We start from the raw sequence: 16,092 nt of genomic DNA, 5'->3' as shown, positions 1-16,092 counted from the left end.
TGAAATCAGTTTTTCTTTTTTTGCAAGATCACCTCTCTGTGCACATCTGTTTCAAGGTCAGCATTTCTCTAGTGGGGGAATATGTCTTCCATTACATGAAGAGGACTCCACAGGGTGTCCCTGAACTGCAGCTTAGAGGAAAAAACAGAAATAGAGAATTGGAAGCTATTTCCCTGATTCACCACGGTGTGTGTCCTGGTCCATGACCCAGAATGCTCAGAAATTACACTGTTTCCCCATCTTCCGCTCTCTCCCTTTCTCTATTAATCTCACCATCCTTGCCCTCCTCTTTCTCCATTCCTCTCTCTCTCTCTCTCTCTTTCTCTTTTCCCGGGCTGCTGTCCTTGCTCTCCTCTCTCTCCCCATTCCCTCGCCCGCCCTCCCTCCCGCCTCCATTTTGTCAGGGATAGTCAGCTGGGAGGTGGCCTGATAAACACAGCATCTATTTGCTTCCTCTGCACTGATGCAAACCTGACAAAAAAAATAGTCCAGCCAAAAGACAGATCAAAAGGCTCTCTCCTCCAGTTAGGTCTCCGAGGATGAATTTGTTCCCCCCATTCTCCCTCTCCCATACCCATCGCTGCTCACTGCTCTCTGATGTTATGCTCCATGGCTCAAGCTTGGCCAATCAGCGTGTGGTTCGTTGACATTGATAGTCATTTTGGTTGGCTCTGCCTCACTGACCGGCCATTGGCATGGAGGAGAAGAGAGAGAGAGAGAGAGAGAAAGTAGAAGAAAATAGGGCTTTATTTTTTTTTTCTCCTCCATGTCCTTTCTGTACCTCTGCAAGCTTGCCTCACACAGGTGGGATAGAGGGAGAGGGGGAGTGTGTGTGTGTGTATGTGTGTGTGTGTGTGTGTGGGGCTCCAGAATGAGGTCAAGCAGAGAGTGCTCACCACACTGCGAACAAAAGAGACATTCAAGTGAAAAGTCGTGCACAAGGCCTGCTTTATCACATTACAGAGACTCTCTGCATATTACAGACTTCAGATCCCCTGCGAGCTCCTCCTTCTCCTCCTCCAGCTCCCTCTTGAGGCGAAGCCCTAGCCTTCCTGCACAGGACACTTAGATTGATGGTAATTACTCATAAGTGTGTCTTTAAAACACTAATCAGACCAATTAAAGACACAGCTCTTTCCCTCAGATTACACTTGATGAGGCATAATCATTCAATCATTTTCTTTTCTTAAAATATAAGATTAGTTTTATTGCATTTTCGGGTTTGTCAGATGTTAAACTGAAAGGCTTCTGGCAACTGGGCCTTGACCTTGAGGTCTTACAACTTTATTTTTAAAAATTGAGTTGGAAGCTGAAAATACTGCACATCATTATTTTAGTTGGTACAATCATCCAAACATTCTTCTACAAGCCATCTAAGAGTCCTCAACAACTGGTCAATTTGTTTGAGAGTGTTTGAGAGTTTTGTCAAGGTTTTTAACATGGAGGTTAACTGCTTGGAAATGACATGGCCCAGTATATGACCCGTTCTATCCAGAACCAATCCAAAATCGGCTGAAAATCTACCCTCAAGGTCCAGCTTTATTGAGTTGATGTTGAAGGTACCCTGGAAATAACTCATTTTGACAAAGCTTCAGGGGGCTGCTAGTGAGCAGAGAATGCTCTGGCAAAGGTCAGTTTATTTTAACCACAATAAACTTCTAGCCTCTAGAATCTAGAGGATTCTAGAACTCATGGAACTAAACACTAAACAGATAGTGTGTAAGAGTGAGGGGGGGAAAAAAAGCTGTGTGTGTATGTGTGTGTGTGTCTGTGTGTGTGTGTGTTTGTGTGCGTGTCTGTGTGTGTGTGTGTGTGTGTGCGTGTCTGTGTGTGTGTGTGTTTGTGTGCGTGTATGTGTGTGTGTAAAAGCTACACAATCTAACTCAAACCTTTTTCCTACCGTGTACAGTATTTCAAATGGGCTTCAGCTCTCAAAGTGAATGAGGTTAGCATTTCTTTCCCGATGGTCAACCCACTACCTCTGCACACACGGTCGTTCCCCTGTGTTAATAACAGTGAGATTGTTCGATCTCCTGCCACAAGGAAATACTGATGATTACTCAATTTTATGATGTATGTAATAATGGTATTATGATGATTTAGCACAATGGCAAACAGTCATTACTCTCACTGTGCACATTTGGAGTGAGCCTTGAGGAGCGTACTGGGACAGCTAGCAACAGCCATAAAACCTCTGGCTTCAGCACCGTAAATAAATAAGCTATCTCACTCCCAACAAAACAACGCAACAAATACTTCTGATGGGGTTGATTCCGGTCTTTCAGATCCCATTCGCTGAGACAGTAGCTTTAAAAACCACCCCAGGGGGATTCAGTGTTAATAGTTGTGTGTAAATTCATGGCGGTTTCGGGGGGCAAAGACATTGAATGAAGTTCTGTGGAATTGGGTTTCTGGAATGAGGCCCTGCTGGGTGGTAGTAAGGCGGCCCTCTGCTGATGATGAATAGTATGGTGAGGGAGACAGGCCGTGGGACTGCGGTAATGAATATAGGGGCTGAGGTTGAAGCTGTGGGATGATGCAAACCTCATTTCCTTCTTACCCCTGGGAACCCTTTTTCCTCAAGTCATTTGGATCGGGTGCCATTGTGTTACAACCATGGGGTAACGCAGGTTATTAAGGTCACGCTGCCATGAGGCATACTGTATGGAGGGGAAGGTGGGAGAGGGGAATAAAAGGTTTGTACAAACGACAGCTGGTGATGAAAGGAAGGAGAGAATAGAAGAGGAGAGTGTGGTTGAAGCGACTGAAGATATATCTCTCACCACATAAACAGCCCTGTAGTCTCCACAGGAATCCACTTTTTTTTGTTTTTATTAGAAAACATTTCACACACCATAAAAATTACATGTACAAAACTATAAGATTTGGAATTGCGTTATATGTACAGAATACAAAAGATAAAGACAAAATAAAAAGTGACGGAGATAAACACAGAAGAGGGTGGATTCCCCCACCAACCCACCCCAGCTCTGATCGTCATCATCTTGAGTCTGTCTCTCTTGTTTTTATTCAGTTCTCACTGGGTCGGAACCAAAAAGGTGAGGAAACACAGCACAGGAGGAGGAGGGCGATTATGATGAAGATGATGATAACAACGAAGGTGGTAACGCACAGACATGCGATTTGCTTAGTCCCCCTGTGAGTTGGAGCTCCTAATCCTCTGTCCTTGTGTCCTTGGCAGCTGGATGGATGAAAAGATGGCTCGTACCTGCAGATAGAGGAAGGAAAAGTGAAATTAGCAGGGAATATGTTCAATCTTGAAATGACTCACTGTTGTGTATAGTACAAATAATCCAATTGATGATTATCACTGAAATGACAATCAGCTGCCCATCATTCTGACCCCTGCTGTATTATCAACTCATGAAGATCAGTCTGGTTCTGTAGGACCAGGTTTTTGAAGACTTGCGCCTCATTCAAATGTTTAACAAACGGCAACAACACACGTCCAAAATGTTTGGTTTCTCCATAATGGCAATACACCAAAATCCGTCCGCTCCATAACATGCTTGTCTCATACAGTACAAACACAGGTAGCCTCACGAACACTGGGCGAACGACCACAGAGCAAGGGCCAATAATGTCCGCTGTTGCCATCCGCACTGCGTTGCACTCTGTTGCTGTGAGTGCTGCTACCGATACAAATGCAAATGGCCTGGCAGCCTTCCCCCACACGCCCGCGTGGCCTTGAAAGAGAAACAGGATTATAAGACAACCTAGTGCCACAAAACAGCCATTGAAGTGACCAGATGCTTCTTGGAATACGGTGAGATTACACATGGGGGACTCCTCTGCCCCTAGTCTAGTCATCATCGGCAACGTCTCACACGCATCGTCCGCAGAACAGCGATACCAGGCTAAGCCGGCCAGCTCAGCCTCCGAAAGCCCCTCATGGTAGCCAGGCTAAGCCTTCCCTCAGGCGGTGGATATCATGGCCGTGGATGCATCACAGGTGGTGCGCCGAGCAGAATCCTGGCAGCCATTTTAAATGGATCCTTCTGTTGACATCTGCATATGGAACCTGGCATGTTGAAAAATGGCGCTAGCTGCCGATCTCTCATCCTCTGCCTCTTGTTGCATGAAAGAAAAACAGCATTTGGCCATCTGGACAGAGCTGGCACTGCAGGCAGCTTATATTGAAGGGACGGCGAGATGGACTACAACAGGTGCGAGAGACAAGAGGCAAGAGATGGATGTCATCACTAACATGTCATCCATTATGTCAGAGTGATGTTTTGGATGCTGAGAGCCTATATGTAGGGGCCTATCAAATGGAGGAGTTGAGAGGGTGGATGTTTGTGCTATTTCAGTGGAGCTGGTTGTAGGCTACTTGCTTGCTCTTTAGGTCAAAAGATCACAGTATGAAAGTAATGCAAACACTTTATGCTGCCTGCACCGGACAGTCATATTATTTTCAATTCAAAGTGAAAGAGACGAGAAGGGCAGCCCCTACCCCTATGTTCAAGAAAACAAATCAGTTGCTTTCAAATAAGATCACAACCTTAGTGTCACACACACACACACACACACACACACACACACACACACACACATACATACACACACACACAAATGGCCTGAAAAATGCATCCTTTCTTTTCATGATAGTTTGAATGGTAGTATGTTTTACTTGCGGGCCTTTGTGCCCACCGGGCGGTCTTAGCCTCTCCCTCACAGTGTGAGAATGAGGGCTGATAAATTGGACTGTTCGGAAGGTGTCTAAACTCTACGAAAGCTGCTCGGCTCCACAGATCTCTCTTTGTCCTGGCAAGGTTCCCAATAAGCTGAGACTCTCTGAGAGCACATCCACATTTCATGAAGAGTGTGGATTCTGCATAAGCGCTGTGGCAAGTAGCAGTAGCAAGTAGCAGTAGCAAGTAGCAGGCCAGTCACTTATAGGATACGTGCGCCTGCACATGATAGTAGTTCCCTGCTAAGCATGTGTGCATGCATGTATCAGGCAGAAGACTACAAAAGAAAATTGGTTTGCAAGTGGTAGGTTGGGCGTGGAGGAGGGCGTACAGTGTAACCAAGACTTGCAACCTGAACATCACAACCTCGAGTCGATATTGAGGCAATTTGGGCAAAAATGCTTTGTTTTTGTTTACTAATTAATGTTGGCTAATACCTTCCCCTGACAACTTACCCTAACCCTAACCACTCAAAGTTGATGCTGAACCCTTACCCCGATGCTAACCCTTACCTTAACCACTGGCTTATACGTACTTGCATTGCTAACATGGTGTTTCTTGTTTTATCTCTTTAGTTGTGTTTCGTAAAAACATGCAGATTCTACGTTGCAGTAACGTGCAGATGAGTTTGGCCTTGTGCTATCCTTACTGCATGCATGTTTTGCTAGCAGATTGTGTTGCAAGTATTTCCTATCTATCCCTATAGACTGTTAGGCCCTGTTGTCTTATTCGAATAACAAGGCTTTAAGACTGGTTAGGAGACTGATATGAAGGATGACGACCCATTTGTATACTGCAGATGAGAGCATGCTTTCAACCAAGGTGTGATTGAATCACATCTGGCACCTCCCTCTAAATCATGCATGGTTTGCAGAGCTTGTTCTATCTTTAGAAATATAGATATCAATTTATATTGTTGCAGGGATGTTACAAGAAAAGCATTATTTCACAGTGCAGTGCAAACAATGCTAGATCATACTATATATCATCATGATCTATGGTACATCCAGCTAATAGGGCTTGAACCTGCATGAGGACAACACCACTATTGGTGCAGAGCATTGTTTATATTGTCGGTGTTGTAAAGCACTTTGAGACAATCGTCGTTGTAAAAAAGTGCGAGACAAATACATTTGTTTGATTAATTAAGGTAAGGTCATCGTGGCTTGTGTCGTCTGGAATCGAGGGACACTGAGGATGTTCTGAGTACAAGGAGACAGTTCCAAGGGGAGTATTCCGAGGAGGGTCGGTAAAGATTCCCATTACCTTGTCAGGCTCTCTTTATACAGCCCTAATTATGATTCACATCATCACACCTTGTTTCTCATCAGCACTATTGATTGCGCAATTAAATCCGCCCTGACCAGCAGATATCAAGTATAGGAAGGCTGTATATGGATTATGCGACTGCCCCTGGGCAATCACAAAATGATGATCTGATGAATCACCTCAGCTCTTTAATAAACCAACCAGTGCTGCACAGACGCCCTCCTCCGACTACAATCCACCCTATCCTCCGCCACATTTAATTATTGCACCTTTTTCAAATGCGATGTTTGTGTGATGCTGGCGGGTGAGTGATGTGTGCTTGTTTTAGCAACAGTCAATAGTTTACTTTTCTTTGCCCTCAGGGAGATGCCATATGCTGTTTGCCATTTGATTTCATGGGTTATTTGTTTTTAAAGAGATCGTTACGCAATCTTTAATCTTTTAGTTGGTCATTGTCACCAGAAACTGAGATTTCTAAAAAGTCAGATGTTCTCTACATTTGCTTTGCATAGGCACTACATGGAGTACAGTACAATTCTGAAGTTGATAATTAAAGAAAATGGAGCCTAAAGCATCATACCTGCAGTACCCCATGTTGTAAGGGTCAAACACCATCCTATCTCAAATACAGTATGCGTTTTTCCCTCTCAAAAACTATAGAAAACGTATCAAAACCATGCAGGACAGCTTTCTAACTACATTATCTGGAACAGTCCCTAGTGCCAACCTACCAAACTGGAACACCAGATTGCTGTTAAATTCCAATGCTACAGACAACTCAGTGATCACAAAATAAATGACCTATTTATTGATGCCAAGGACCCAGCCTCCCACTGCTGCTGATGCAGAGAGTTAGTGGGTTTATCGCTGTGTCATCAGCATGGCGCAGAGATTAGCTATCTAACGATTCTTTAATTGCCTCAGAAATGAGGCTTCAGACTTGACAAAATGTAACGCTAGGCCTGAGAGGACGGGTGCCATCACACCAACCTATTTCGGGTGAAACGGAGAGGACAATCTAGAAATCCAAATTCATGAGAGCTCCGTTTTTTTTTTTTTTTTTTTTTTTTGTCATCTGAATCAGTACGCAGCACATCCCATACAACAAGAAAATACAACGTTTTATTAAGAAGTGAAAAAATGGTGTTCCTAACTCGATTACGTAACCTCGCTCGATACAAACATGAGGAAACAAGAATGGAATTGCGAGTTGGTACATGAACCATATTTTTCTCATCACAGATGAGGCTGTGTGACAAAGAATACAGAATTAATGTTTGTGCCACCGCTTAGAATTAGTGCTGAGTCTAAATTGAGCTGCAGAAGGCCCCGGGGACCAGTGTTTCACGGAGAGCAGAAAAAACGACTGCTCCGATCAAAGAAAACACTGTGCTATAAGAAAGCTGCATTAGCAAAAGAAAATCCTCCACTGACATTTAACAGCCTCTTGGTGGTAATTAATTACATTTGGACAGAGCGTCTGATATGGAAGCGTCATCCGTTTGCTTATGTGGTTTTGTAAGAGTGGGATCATTAGCTTGAGGGGCAGACTTGTGTTAGGTACAAAACAGAGTGAAAGTGAGAGAGTAATGGTGATCTTGTGTATGCATCACACACCATCACACGCATGCATGCACGCACGCACACACACACACACACGCACGCAGGCATTCTAAGGGTCCTTGATATCTGATATTCTGATTAGAAAACTAGCAGTCACAGAGGTTTACGCCTTTGCAAGGCTTTGCTGTGATCTTCCTTGCAATCCCAAAGTAATTTTCATAAAGATTAAATACAAGTCAATACAAGACTATACACGATCACACACATCTATCTTGGCCTCATCTCCTCTGTTTCAAGTCTAACTTTTAACTCGACTCGTTTCTCTTGGTGAGGCGTCTGTGATCAATAGTGTGATTTCATGGGCCAGGCTGAGGCCTCCATTTGTCCCCGTTGAATGGCAAGATCTTAGAACAATGGCTGTCTGATTGCACAGACAGCCATTGCCTTTGAACCCTGCCTTTGAACCCTCTCATGATCCAACGCAAAGAAAACAAGCCAATGTGGGTTGCTAATAATAAACGTCTGAAGTCTTTTAAAATCAGGGCAGATGATAATGACAACTAGCAATGATAGCTTCTTCAGAGTATCCCGATTTGAATGGTGTGTAGGCGTGCGTCAGTGTTTAATCTGCAGGTCAAACTTTACGAGGGTTTTTGCATTGCTTTCAATGGAGCACTTCCACTCCCTACCCTGTTAGAAAACTGTTTGTAAATGAACGGCACTCAATGGCCGCCGAGTGAATGATGTGTATGGCACTGTTTGCCAATGACACTTTGCAATTTAGACAGGCACTGAACGAGTTCCATGCTGATACAATCTACTAATGGTTGGTTAGTTTTTCTGCCATCAAAGTCTAAAGCCATCAAAGCGTGAGCAGATGTGGGGCTAGATTTTGTTTGGGCACACAGTGTACCCGTGTGCTTGAGCTTGTCCTTGTGTTCATTTCCCCACCTTGCCACGCTCCTGTGATCTAAGATCTGAACAGGCAAAAGCCTTTATGGGGGTGAGGGGGATTTACGACACAGTTTACGTCTGAGTCAAGAAATAGCTGCAATTATCAATTATTCATGCCCCTCTTGCTTTGGTTTCAGAAAGCTGATACAAAACAGCAGAGCTCTTTGCACTGTAACATCACTCCTCTGCGGCACACTCACGATAGGGCCTAGATCACCTTGTAATCACCTTGTTGTACAAATTGTAAACTGTGCCGTCAGCCGTGTCACAGCGACCCAAGGCTCTTTGAACAACACACACCCCAGAGCGAGGGTGTGAAATCAGCTGGAATGAGTTGGGGGATCAAACGTTAATGTGACAGATCTCACCGACCTGTGTTTGTGTTTTATGTGTCTTACCCATGACCACTTCACTGACCTACGGCAATATGCACTCAAGCCGTGGCAAGCTTTGCCTCATGCTTTGCCTCTGCCCCACTATATTGCTGGACTTTCTATTATGTTGGTGAATGCAGCGCTCCCCACCATGCTTGAAATGTATTCTACCCAACTAAGTTGGGTAGAAACAAAAGGATTTTCACTATACTCTCATGCACTTTACCAACCACTAAATGTGTAAGGCATATGTAACACTTTATCTGTACAATATATATATATATATATACATGTCGTTACTGTACTATTGTGTCTGTACTGTCTGTACTGTAGGTATTAAAACATATTCCTATCAACCACTATTCATACAGTACCACACATATTTAATTTAGTATTACCATAGAAAACTGTTCCAGTCAGTGATGGGTACAGTATGTATGACAATATCTCCCATTATGAATCATAGAAACTCACTTTGTGTGCAGACCTTCAACTAAAATGTACCAAGGATGAAAGCAGCCTGTCATATTGAGAGACAATATGATAGGCAAACAATCGAGGAAAGACATTTGAGATTCAGCTATCAACTGTCTGTTTGTGAACCCTCAATGGGGAGGACAACATTATTGAATGGAGTGGAGTGGAGAGAGTTGAGGCAGAGTAGGATTATTCTGCAAATGCCTACCCTTGAGATAGAGGGTTCCCTCCTGCTGTGGGCTTGCTCCATCAGTGTGCTCAGGACGTAATTGAGCTGATCGCTTACTGAATTTGACTCCTTAATTGCTTGTCTGCCCATAATTAGCCCACACACATTTTGCAGCAGCTCTTTCGTTAAGCCCGGGAGCAGTGGGGAGGGAGGAGACATGAGATGTCCCTGGGAGGAAAGAAACGAATATTGGCTTGGAGTGTTTCCCTTCGTCACGAGGAACCCCCATTTACCATCTCTAGTTCCCATCTGATCCTGTCTGCAGCCACAAGCCAATCACACAGCTGTCTGAGGCCACAAGCCAACCAAACTGGGGCATGTCTGGGTCTTGAGAAGCGCGTGTCTCTCCATGAGCAATGCAGAAAACTGTCTTAGGCACTTAATTCTATTTTGACTCGACCTGGGTCGAACTGCAATTCTAACTGGAATTTTTTCAAATACTTTGAGCGTTTGCTTGAGTCTGTCTGAAGTGCCAGATTGTTGGGACTGTCCCATTGGCTCAATCAAGCACAGCAAAAGCCATTTTACATGATTTCAAAATATTATTTGAGATTCATCTTTCACTACTCTCCTTAATCTTTATTGAAAGCATATACCATGGCTGACTTGGTGGACACTGTACATTATGCAGACAGGTACACAATTGTGTATTATAATGTCTCCTGTGTACACTCACCTTTGACTAGGTGTCCATCCTGAGAGTGAGGATAGTCAGGTATATCAAGTACAGGCCTGTCCAGGTACAGTAGTGCTGTGGTACTGACAGCGAGCAAAACACACAGACAGTCTGAACCACACAGTCTGGTTAAAAGGCAATACGTTCCAAAAAGCCAGTGGTGGCGAAGCAGACGGCCATTTAGCTCCACTTGTACAGATTGTGACGGTGTGTTGAGTCCTTATTAAATCCATCACGGTGAAAACCCAAATGGGGGGCAGCTAGGGGGTCTGTGGTGGGTCCGTAGATGCAGTGTGAAAGGTGAAAACTTGGGGGGGAAGCGAGGAGAAAGTCAGCAGGAGCCTCAAAATGGTCCTGATTTAATCCACTCTCCTTGTTTTCAGTAATCCTGTAATGTTCTGGAGATTAAAAAAAAAAAATGACACAAGTCCTTGGTTAATGATTGAATGCATACTTTCTAACAATCACATAACGGAATGTCTGGAAAAAATATATAAGAGTCTCAATTGTAGTTTGTTTTCTAATAATTATTACAACTGGAAAAGAATATTAAAGAAGACTAGTATGCTTGTTTGTGCTACTTCAGTAGACTGAAGAAGACTTAGTGTAGACTTAAGAAGACTAGTATGCTTGTTTGTGCTACTTCAGTAGACTGAAGAAGACTTTGTGTAGACTTAAGAAGACTAGTATGCTTGTTAGTGTAGACTTAAGAAGACTAGTATGCTTGTTTGTGCTACTTCAGTAGACTGAAGAATCATTGTAGACTTAAGAAGACTAGTATGTGTGTTAGTGTAGACTTAAGAATACCAGTATGTGTGTTCGTGTAGACAACAGAAGACTAGTATGTGTGTTAGTGTAGACAAAAGAAGAGTACTATGTGTACTATTACTACTAATATTAGTATGCATGTTAGTGCTACTACAGTAGACTACAAACAAACTAGTACAGTATGCTTGTTGGTGCTTCTACAGTACACAAAGACTAGTATGCTTGTTGGTGCTGTTGAATGTTTATTTGGCTGTTATTTCCAACTCAGCAAATTTCTCAATTTTCTCTTGATCCTGAAAAACTCCCCAGCCCCTGTCAGTTAAAAGCATAACCATAACATGATGCAGCTACCACTATTCTTCGCATGGGACATTGTGTGAAAATTTATTTTTTTGCTCTATTACTTGAATTAACTGTTGCAAACCAATTCGACTATAGACTTTCTACAGGCATTGTATACTATACTTATATAGTGTACTACACTATGCAAATGTAAGTACACTGAAAGTCACATTTTGACATAAAATAAAATGCCTGGATGCCTGCTGTGATCACAAGGGCAGCTCAGAGTGTTTTAAGGGGGCAAGGCCTGTAATTAGTCGCGCCCAAAGTGCCATATGTACAGGGCTGGACAAAGGTCCTTGGCAGCAACATAGCCGGCAATATATCAGCTCTGACTAAGTGACACTTTCTCAGACATGGTCATCTCTCCATCTCAATCTGTATCTATTCACCACTAAGGCCTACTCTCTTATCTTCTCTCCTGTTTTTCTCCTCTTTCCTTGTACCGAGCAGATGAATGGATAGGAATAGGGAAAGAAGGGCACCATTACTCTTGGAGGTTGACTGCTGCCTCTCTCTCTCTCTCTCTCTCTTGCCGAGCGAGCAGCAGAAGGAGTCATCAAATTTTAAAATCGCTCCAGTCTCGGTGAGCCCTCTTGTCATCGCCGGCCGCGGGCGCTTGCGTGTCTGTGGGGAGAGACAAATAGAGGTGAGGGATGAGTCTGAGAGAGTTAGTGACAGGCCCGGCCACGGCTCTCTCGTCCCTCAACCTCCCGTCTCAGGGACACAACACTCTCCGGAGGGGAGGGACGACAGGCCTGCGGACACGGCCGTGGGACAGTGATTCATAGCCCGGTGTCAGCTGCCCCAGAATGGCTCCGTTTTGTCTCATGCTGGGGCAGCTACACAGGTATCTGGCAAAAAATCAGATTTGGGATACAGCAAAGCGGCTCAAAACATATTACACACTTTGCACTTGTGTAGTTCTCTGCGATTATACTGTGGTTAACTGCCTTAAAATAAAGACATTACTACTAGTAATATATCACAGAATGACCATTTGCTGCAGCATTTTTTTTGGGAATCAATTATACAGTATCTGCATTGCAGTATAAATGGGGCTTTACGCAGCATCAGCTTTGGGAATAACAATAAATATATCCTTTGGTCATTACGATGCTTCTTTGGCCAGGTGTAAGGGGCAGCCAAATCTGATCCTGAGTAGCAGAGAATCGTTTTATTTTCATTGACAAATTATCTGCAGTGAAAGTTGGTCATTTTATTTCATTATGTCCCTTAATTTCCACCAAAATCAATTTCCCCAGATGCACCTTGATGATTGGCAGTATCGAGAGAGGCAACCTAAGCTCTCCCTGATCCTGATTCAATTCATTCTATTGATTTACTTATTTACAGGCGCAGCGATCTTGAAATCCATGGCCATTCATTCAGAAAGTGCAATTATTTGATTGGAACAACGTATCCCAAGTTCCCTCGCTCTGGAGAGACCTTTTGAAGATATACTTGGCTGTGGTCAATTGAGCCTGTTGAATGGCCTCTTCTCTTCACAAATACAATGTGAGGTGCACTGAGTTGCGCTAGTATGTGCTCGCAAAACAATTGGCACACACTCAGCGATATGGCTATAGTTGCCAATACCTTCTGTATATAGCTCAAAGATGGAATAAAATTTAAATACAAGGGAGTTGTTTTCAGACATGCAAGAGATAGGAAATAGCAGATGAAGACAAATTGGGTCATATTCTGTTTCCCTCTCCCTCCATCTGTCTATGTTTGTGGTTTGTCTATCTAGCTCGGTGTCTTCCTCTCTCTCTCTCTCTCTCTCTCTCTGTATATATATATATACTGTATATATATACGCTCACCTAACATTTTATTAGGAACACTATACTAACACTGGGTAGGGTTAGGGTTAGGGTTAGGGTTAGGGTTAGGGTTATTCCACAAAATGGAAACATTCCTTTGAGATTTTGGTCCATGATGACATGATTACATCACGTAATTCCTGCAGATTTTTAGGTGCACTTTCAAGCTATGAATCTCCCGTTCTACCACATCCCAAAGGTGTTCTATTGGATTCAGATCTGGTGACTGGGAAGGCCACTGAAGAACACTGAACTCATTGTCATGTTCATGAAACCAGTTTGAGATGACTTTTGCTTTGTGACATGGTGCATTATCATGCTGGAAGTAGCCATTAGAAGATGGGTAAATTGTGGCCATGAAGGGATGCACATGGTCAGCAACAATACTCAAAAAGGCTGTGGCATTCAAACGATGATTGATTGGTATTAACAGGCCCAAAGTGTGCCAAGAAAACATTGCTCACACCATTACACCACCTCCCCCATGAGAAGGTGTACAGGTGTTCCTAATAAAGTGTTCAGTGAGTGTAGATATATGTTTATATTCATATATATAATAACTTTCTCTCTCTCCACTTACTTCCTCCCACATCCACGCTATCGGACTCTTTGGGTATCAGGGAGGCTCTCCTCTTCATCTCGATGGCAGTCCTGGACAGGCGCATCTTGGTGGGCGATAGGAGGTCCTCTGCAGTCACGTCTGATGACATCTGCACACCCCTCTCACAGTCAACCACCAAGGCCATGGTATTGGAGTCCTTTATGGTGGCATTTGGTGATGCTGCTCCACTCACACCACCGAACCCTGTCCCCTGTGGACCCACCCCCAACCCAGCGAAGGCATGGGCCTGCTCCTCCTGGCTCTCGGTGACCTTTGACCCTGACCGGGACACCTGTCCCCCAGCCTGGCCCCCGTTGGTCTGAGAGCGGAGATTAGCCAGGGTGCCAGTCTTGCCTGTGTCCGTTATCGCCCCCTGTTGGCTGTAGACCTTGTAGCGGATCATGAGGATGATGATGAAGACGAGGACGGAGGCCACGATGATGCCGCCGATGATGATGATCATGGTGCCGCCCAGGAACTGGCTGTGCAGCGACTGGCACTGGCTATACTCGGTCTCTGTGACAAACTGAATGCAGCCCACCTGCCGTGTGGCTGTCAGGGAGGTGACACCATCATCGTAGACCGCCAGCACGCACAGGTCGTAGTCCCGCCCCGACACCAGGTCACGAACCAGGAAATCCTGGCTGGTGGAGGGGATCATTCTGCCAATCAGAGAGAGAGAGAGAGAGGGGGGGAGTGTTTTAGGGTTTAACTGCTTTGTTTTGGGTTTGATCGCTTGTATTATTCACTTATAGGGAAAATAAAAGTTGTCTAAAAATGGGAAGAAGGTTACATTGTTTAAAACCAAAGGTTACGGTATTTTCCCCAAAATAAATAATAATAATAATAATAAACTTTATTTACAGTATATAGCACCTTTTATTTAACAGTCCTACAAAGTGCTTTACAAATAGATAAAATGGATATGCAAATAAAAACTAAATCTAAGTAGAAACAGTAAAACACAACACATTAAAAAGAATAAGGGCAGCATCAATTAAAGGCTCTATAAAAAGGAGTTTTAAGAAGAGATTTAAAAGAAAATACAGAATTTGCTAGACTAATATCCTCAGGCAGGTCGTTCCAGAGTTTAGGGGCCCCAATGGCAAAGGCACGGTCACCTTTTGTCTTCAGTCTAGACTCCAGAACGGCCAGAAGGGCTCTGACTCAGGATCTTAGGCTGCGTCGAGGCTCATAGGGGTGCCAGACCCAGCAGAGCCTTAAAAGTTATCAGTAAAACTAAGAGATAACCAATGTAGGGAGGCTAAAATTGGGGTGATGTGGTCTCTTTTCCCAGTTCTGGTTAAGAGCTGCTGCATTTTGAACTATCTGTAACTGTGAGAGATACTTTTTACTCAGGGAAGAATAGAGGGAGTTGCAATAATCTAAACAAGATAAGATGAATGCATGGACGACTTTCTGGATCGGGCAAATGACAAGAAATGCTGTATTTTGGAAATCTTTCTCAACTGATAAAAACATGACTGTACAACTGTTTTGATTTGTTTCTCAAAATTGAGGTCAGCATCAAAAATCACCCCTAGGTTTCGAGCTGAAGATTTCACGTTGTCAGACAGACAGCCAAGACTGTTCTGTGTTGCTACCGTGGAGCTAGGAGGGCCAAATATGACTACCTCAGATTCAATTCAGTCCAAAGTTCTGGGACTATGATGTAGGATTCTGAACGCTGACTTATGGTTCAAATAAAAGGTTATCTTAGACAAAACTCCTATTTAAGACATTTCTTTCTTATATACTATATTTCACAGTGTTACGGTAGACCCTTAGGGGTCCCCCGCTGTCTTTTATAGAAGCACGCGTCAATATGACAAATATCCCAGTCGATACCAGAGAGCCATAGAAATAGATGTACCTGAAATTTATAACGTGAAATAAATGCGGTGAGAAGTAAAGTGTGTGTGGGTCCCTTGTGTGTTTTCCCGAAGCCAATGAGTTACACCCACACTGAATCACAGAATCCAGTTCCAATTACTTTGTAGAGAAAGAACACTTTGAGATCAATGTGATCAATGGAAAAGCCTTCAGCACGCTCCAGCAGTAGGGATTAAATCCACCAAGAGACACAGGGCCTTGTGTTGAGCTCATATATACAGTGAGGAACGTCTAAACATTTCAAGATATGTTGCTCCATTGCTCCACACTCCTAAAGTGTAATGATTTGAAAAGATTGTGCTCAATTTGTTGGGTAATACGTCAGCGTTGCTGTACTCTCCTAAATTACGTCAATTTTCTTGCCCCATTTTAGCAGCTGCTGAGGAAGAAAATAAATGAGCAGGCCAG

General features: G+C 43.6%; 1 protein-coding gene and 1 long non-coding RNA gene across 2 annotated transcripts in view; both read right to left on the bottom strand.

Moving 5' to 3' along the window:
• Window positions 1-2,952: 2,952 nt before the first annotated feature.
• LOC310801985 lies at window positions 2,953-11,894 on the bottom strand. The gene is made up of 3 exons (XR_014554131.1): window positions 11,850-11,894; window positions 10,255-10,652; window positions 2,953-3,229 (listed from the first exon to the last, which is right to left on the bottom strand). It is a non-coding gene; the product is annotated as an uncharacterized lncRNA (long non-coding RNA).
• A 29-nt stretch (window positions 11,895-11,923) lies between these two features.
• LOC310802316 (leucine-rich repeat and fibronectin type III domain-containing protein 1-like protein) overlaps window positions 11,924-16,092 on the bottom strand; it is a gene marked incomplete at its 3' end in the record, with an annotated part of 35,623 nt that continues 31,454 nt past the window's right edge. Inside the window, exons 3-4 of the mRNA XM_083666601.1 lie at window positions 13,771-14,453; window positions 11,924-11,991 (exon numbers count right to left, since the gene is read on the bottom strand). Coding sequence (XP_083522727.1) covers window positions 11,924-11,991; window positions 13,771-14,453 — 751 coding nt within the window. The remainder of the gene's footprint in view (window positions 11,992-13,770; window positions 14,454-16,092) is intronic.

The sequence above is a fragment of the Argentina silus genome, assembly GCF_951799395.1.
Source record: "Argentina silus genome assembly, chromosome: 3".
Lineage (NCBI taxonomy): Eukaryota > Metazoa > Chordata > Actinopteri > Argentiniformes > Argentinidae > Argentina > Argentina silus.
This window is presented reverse-complemented; position numbering and strand designations above follow the sequence as displayed.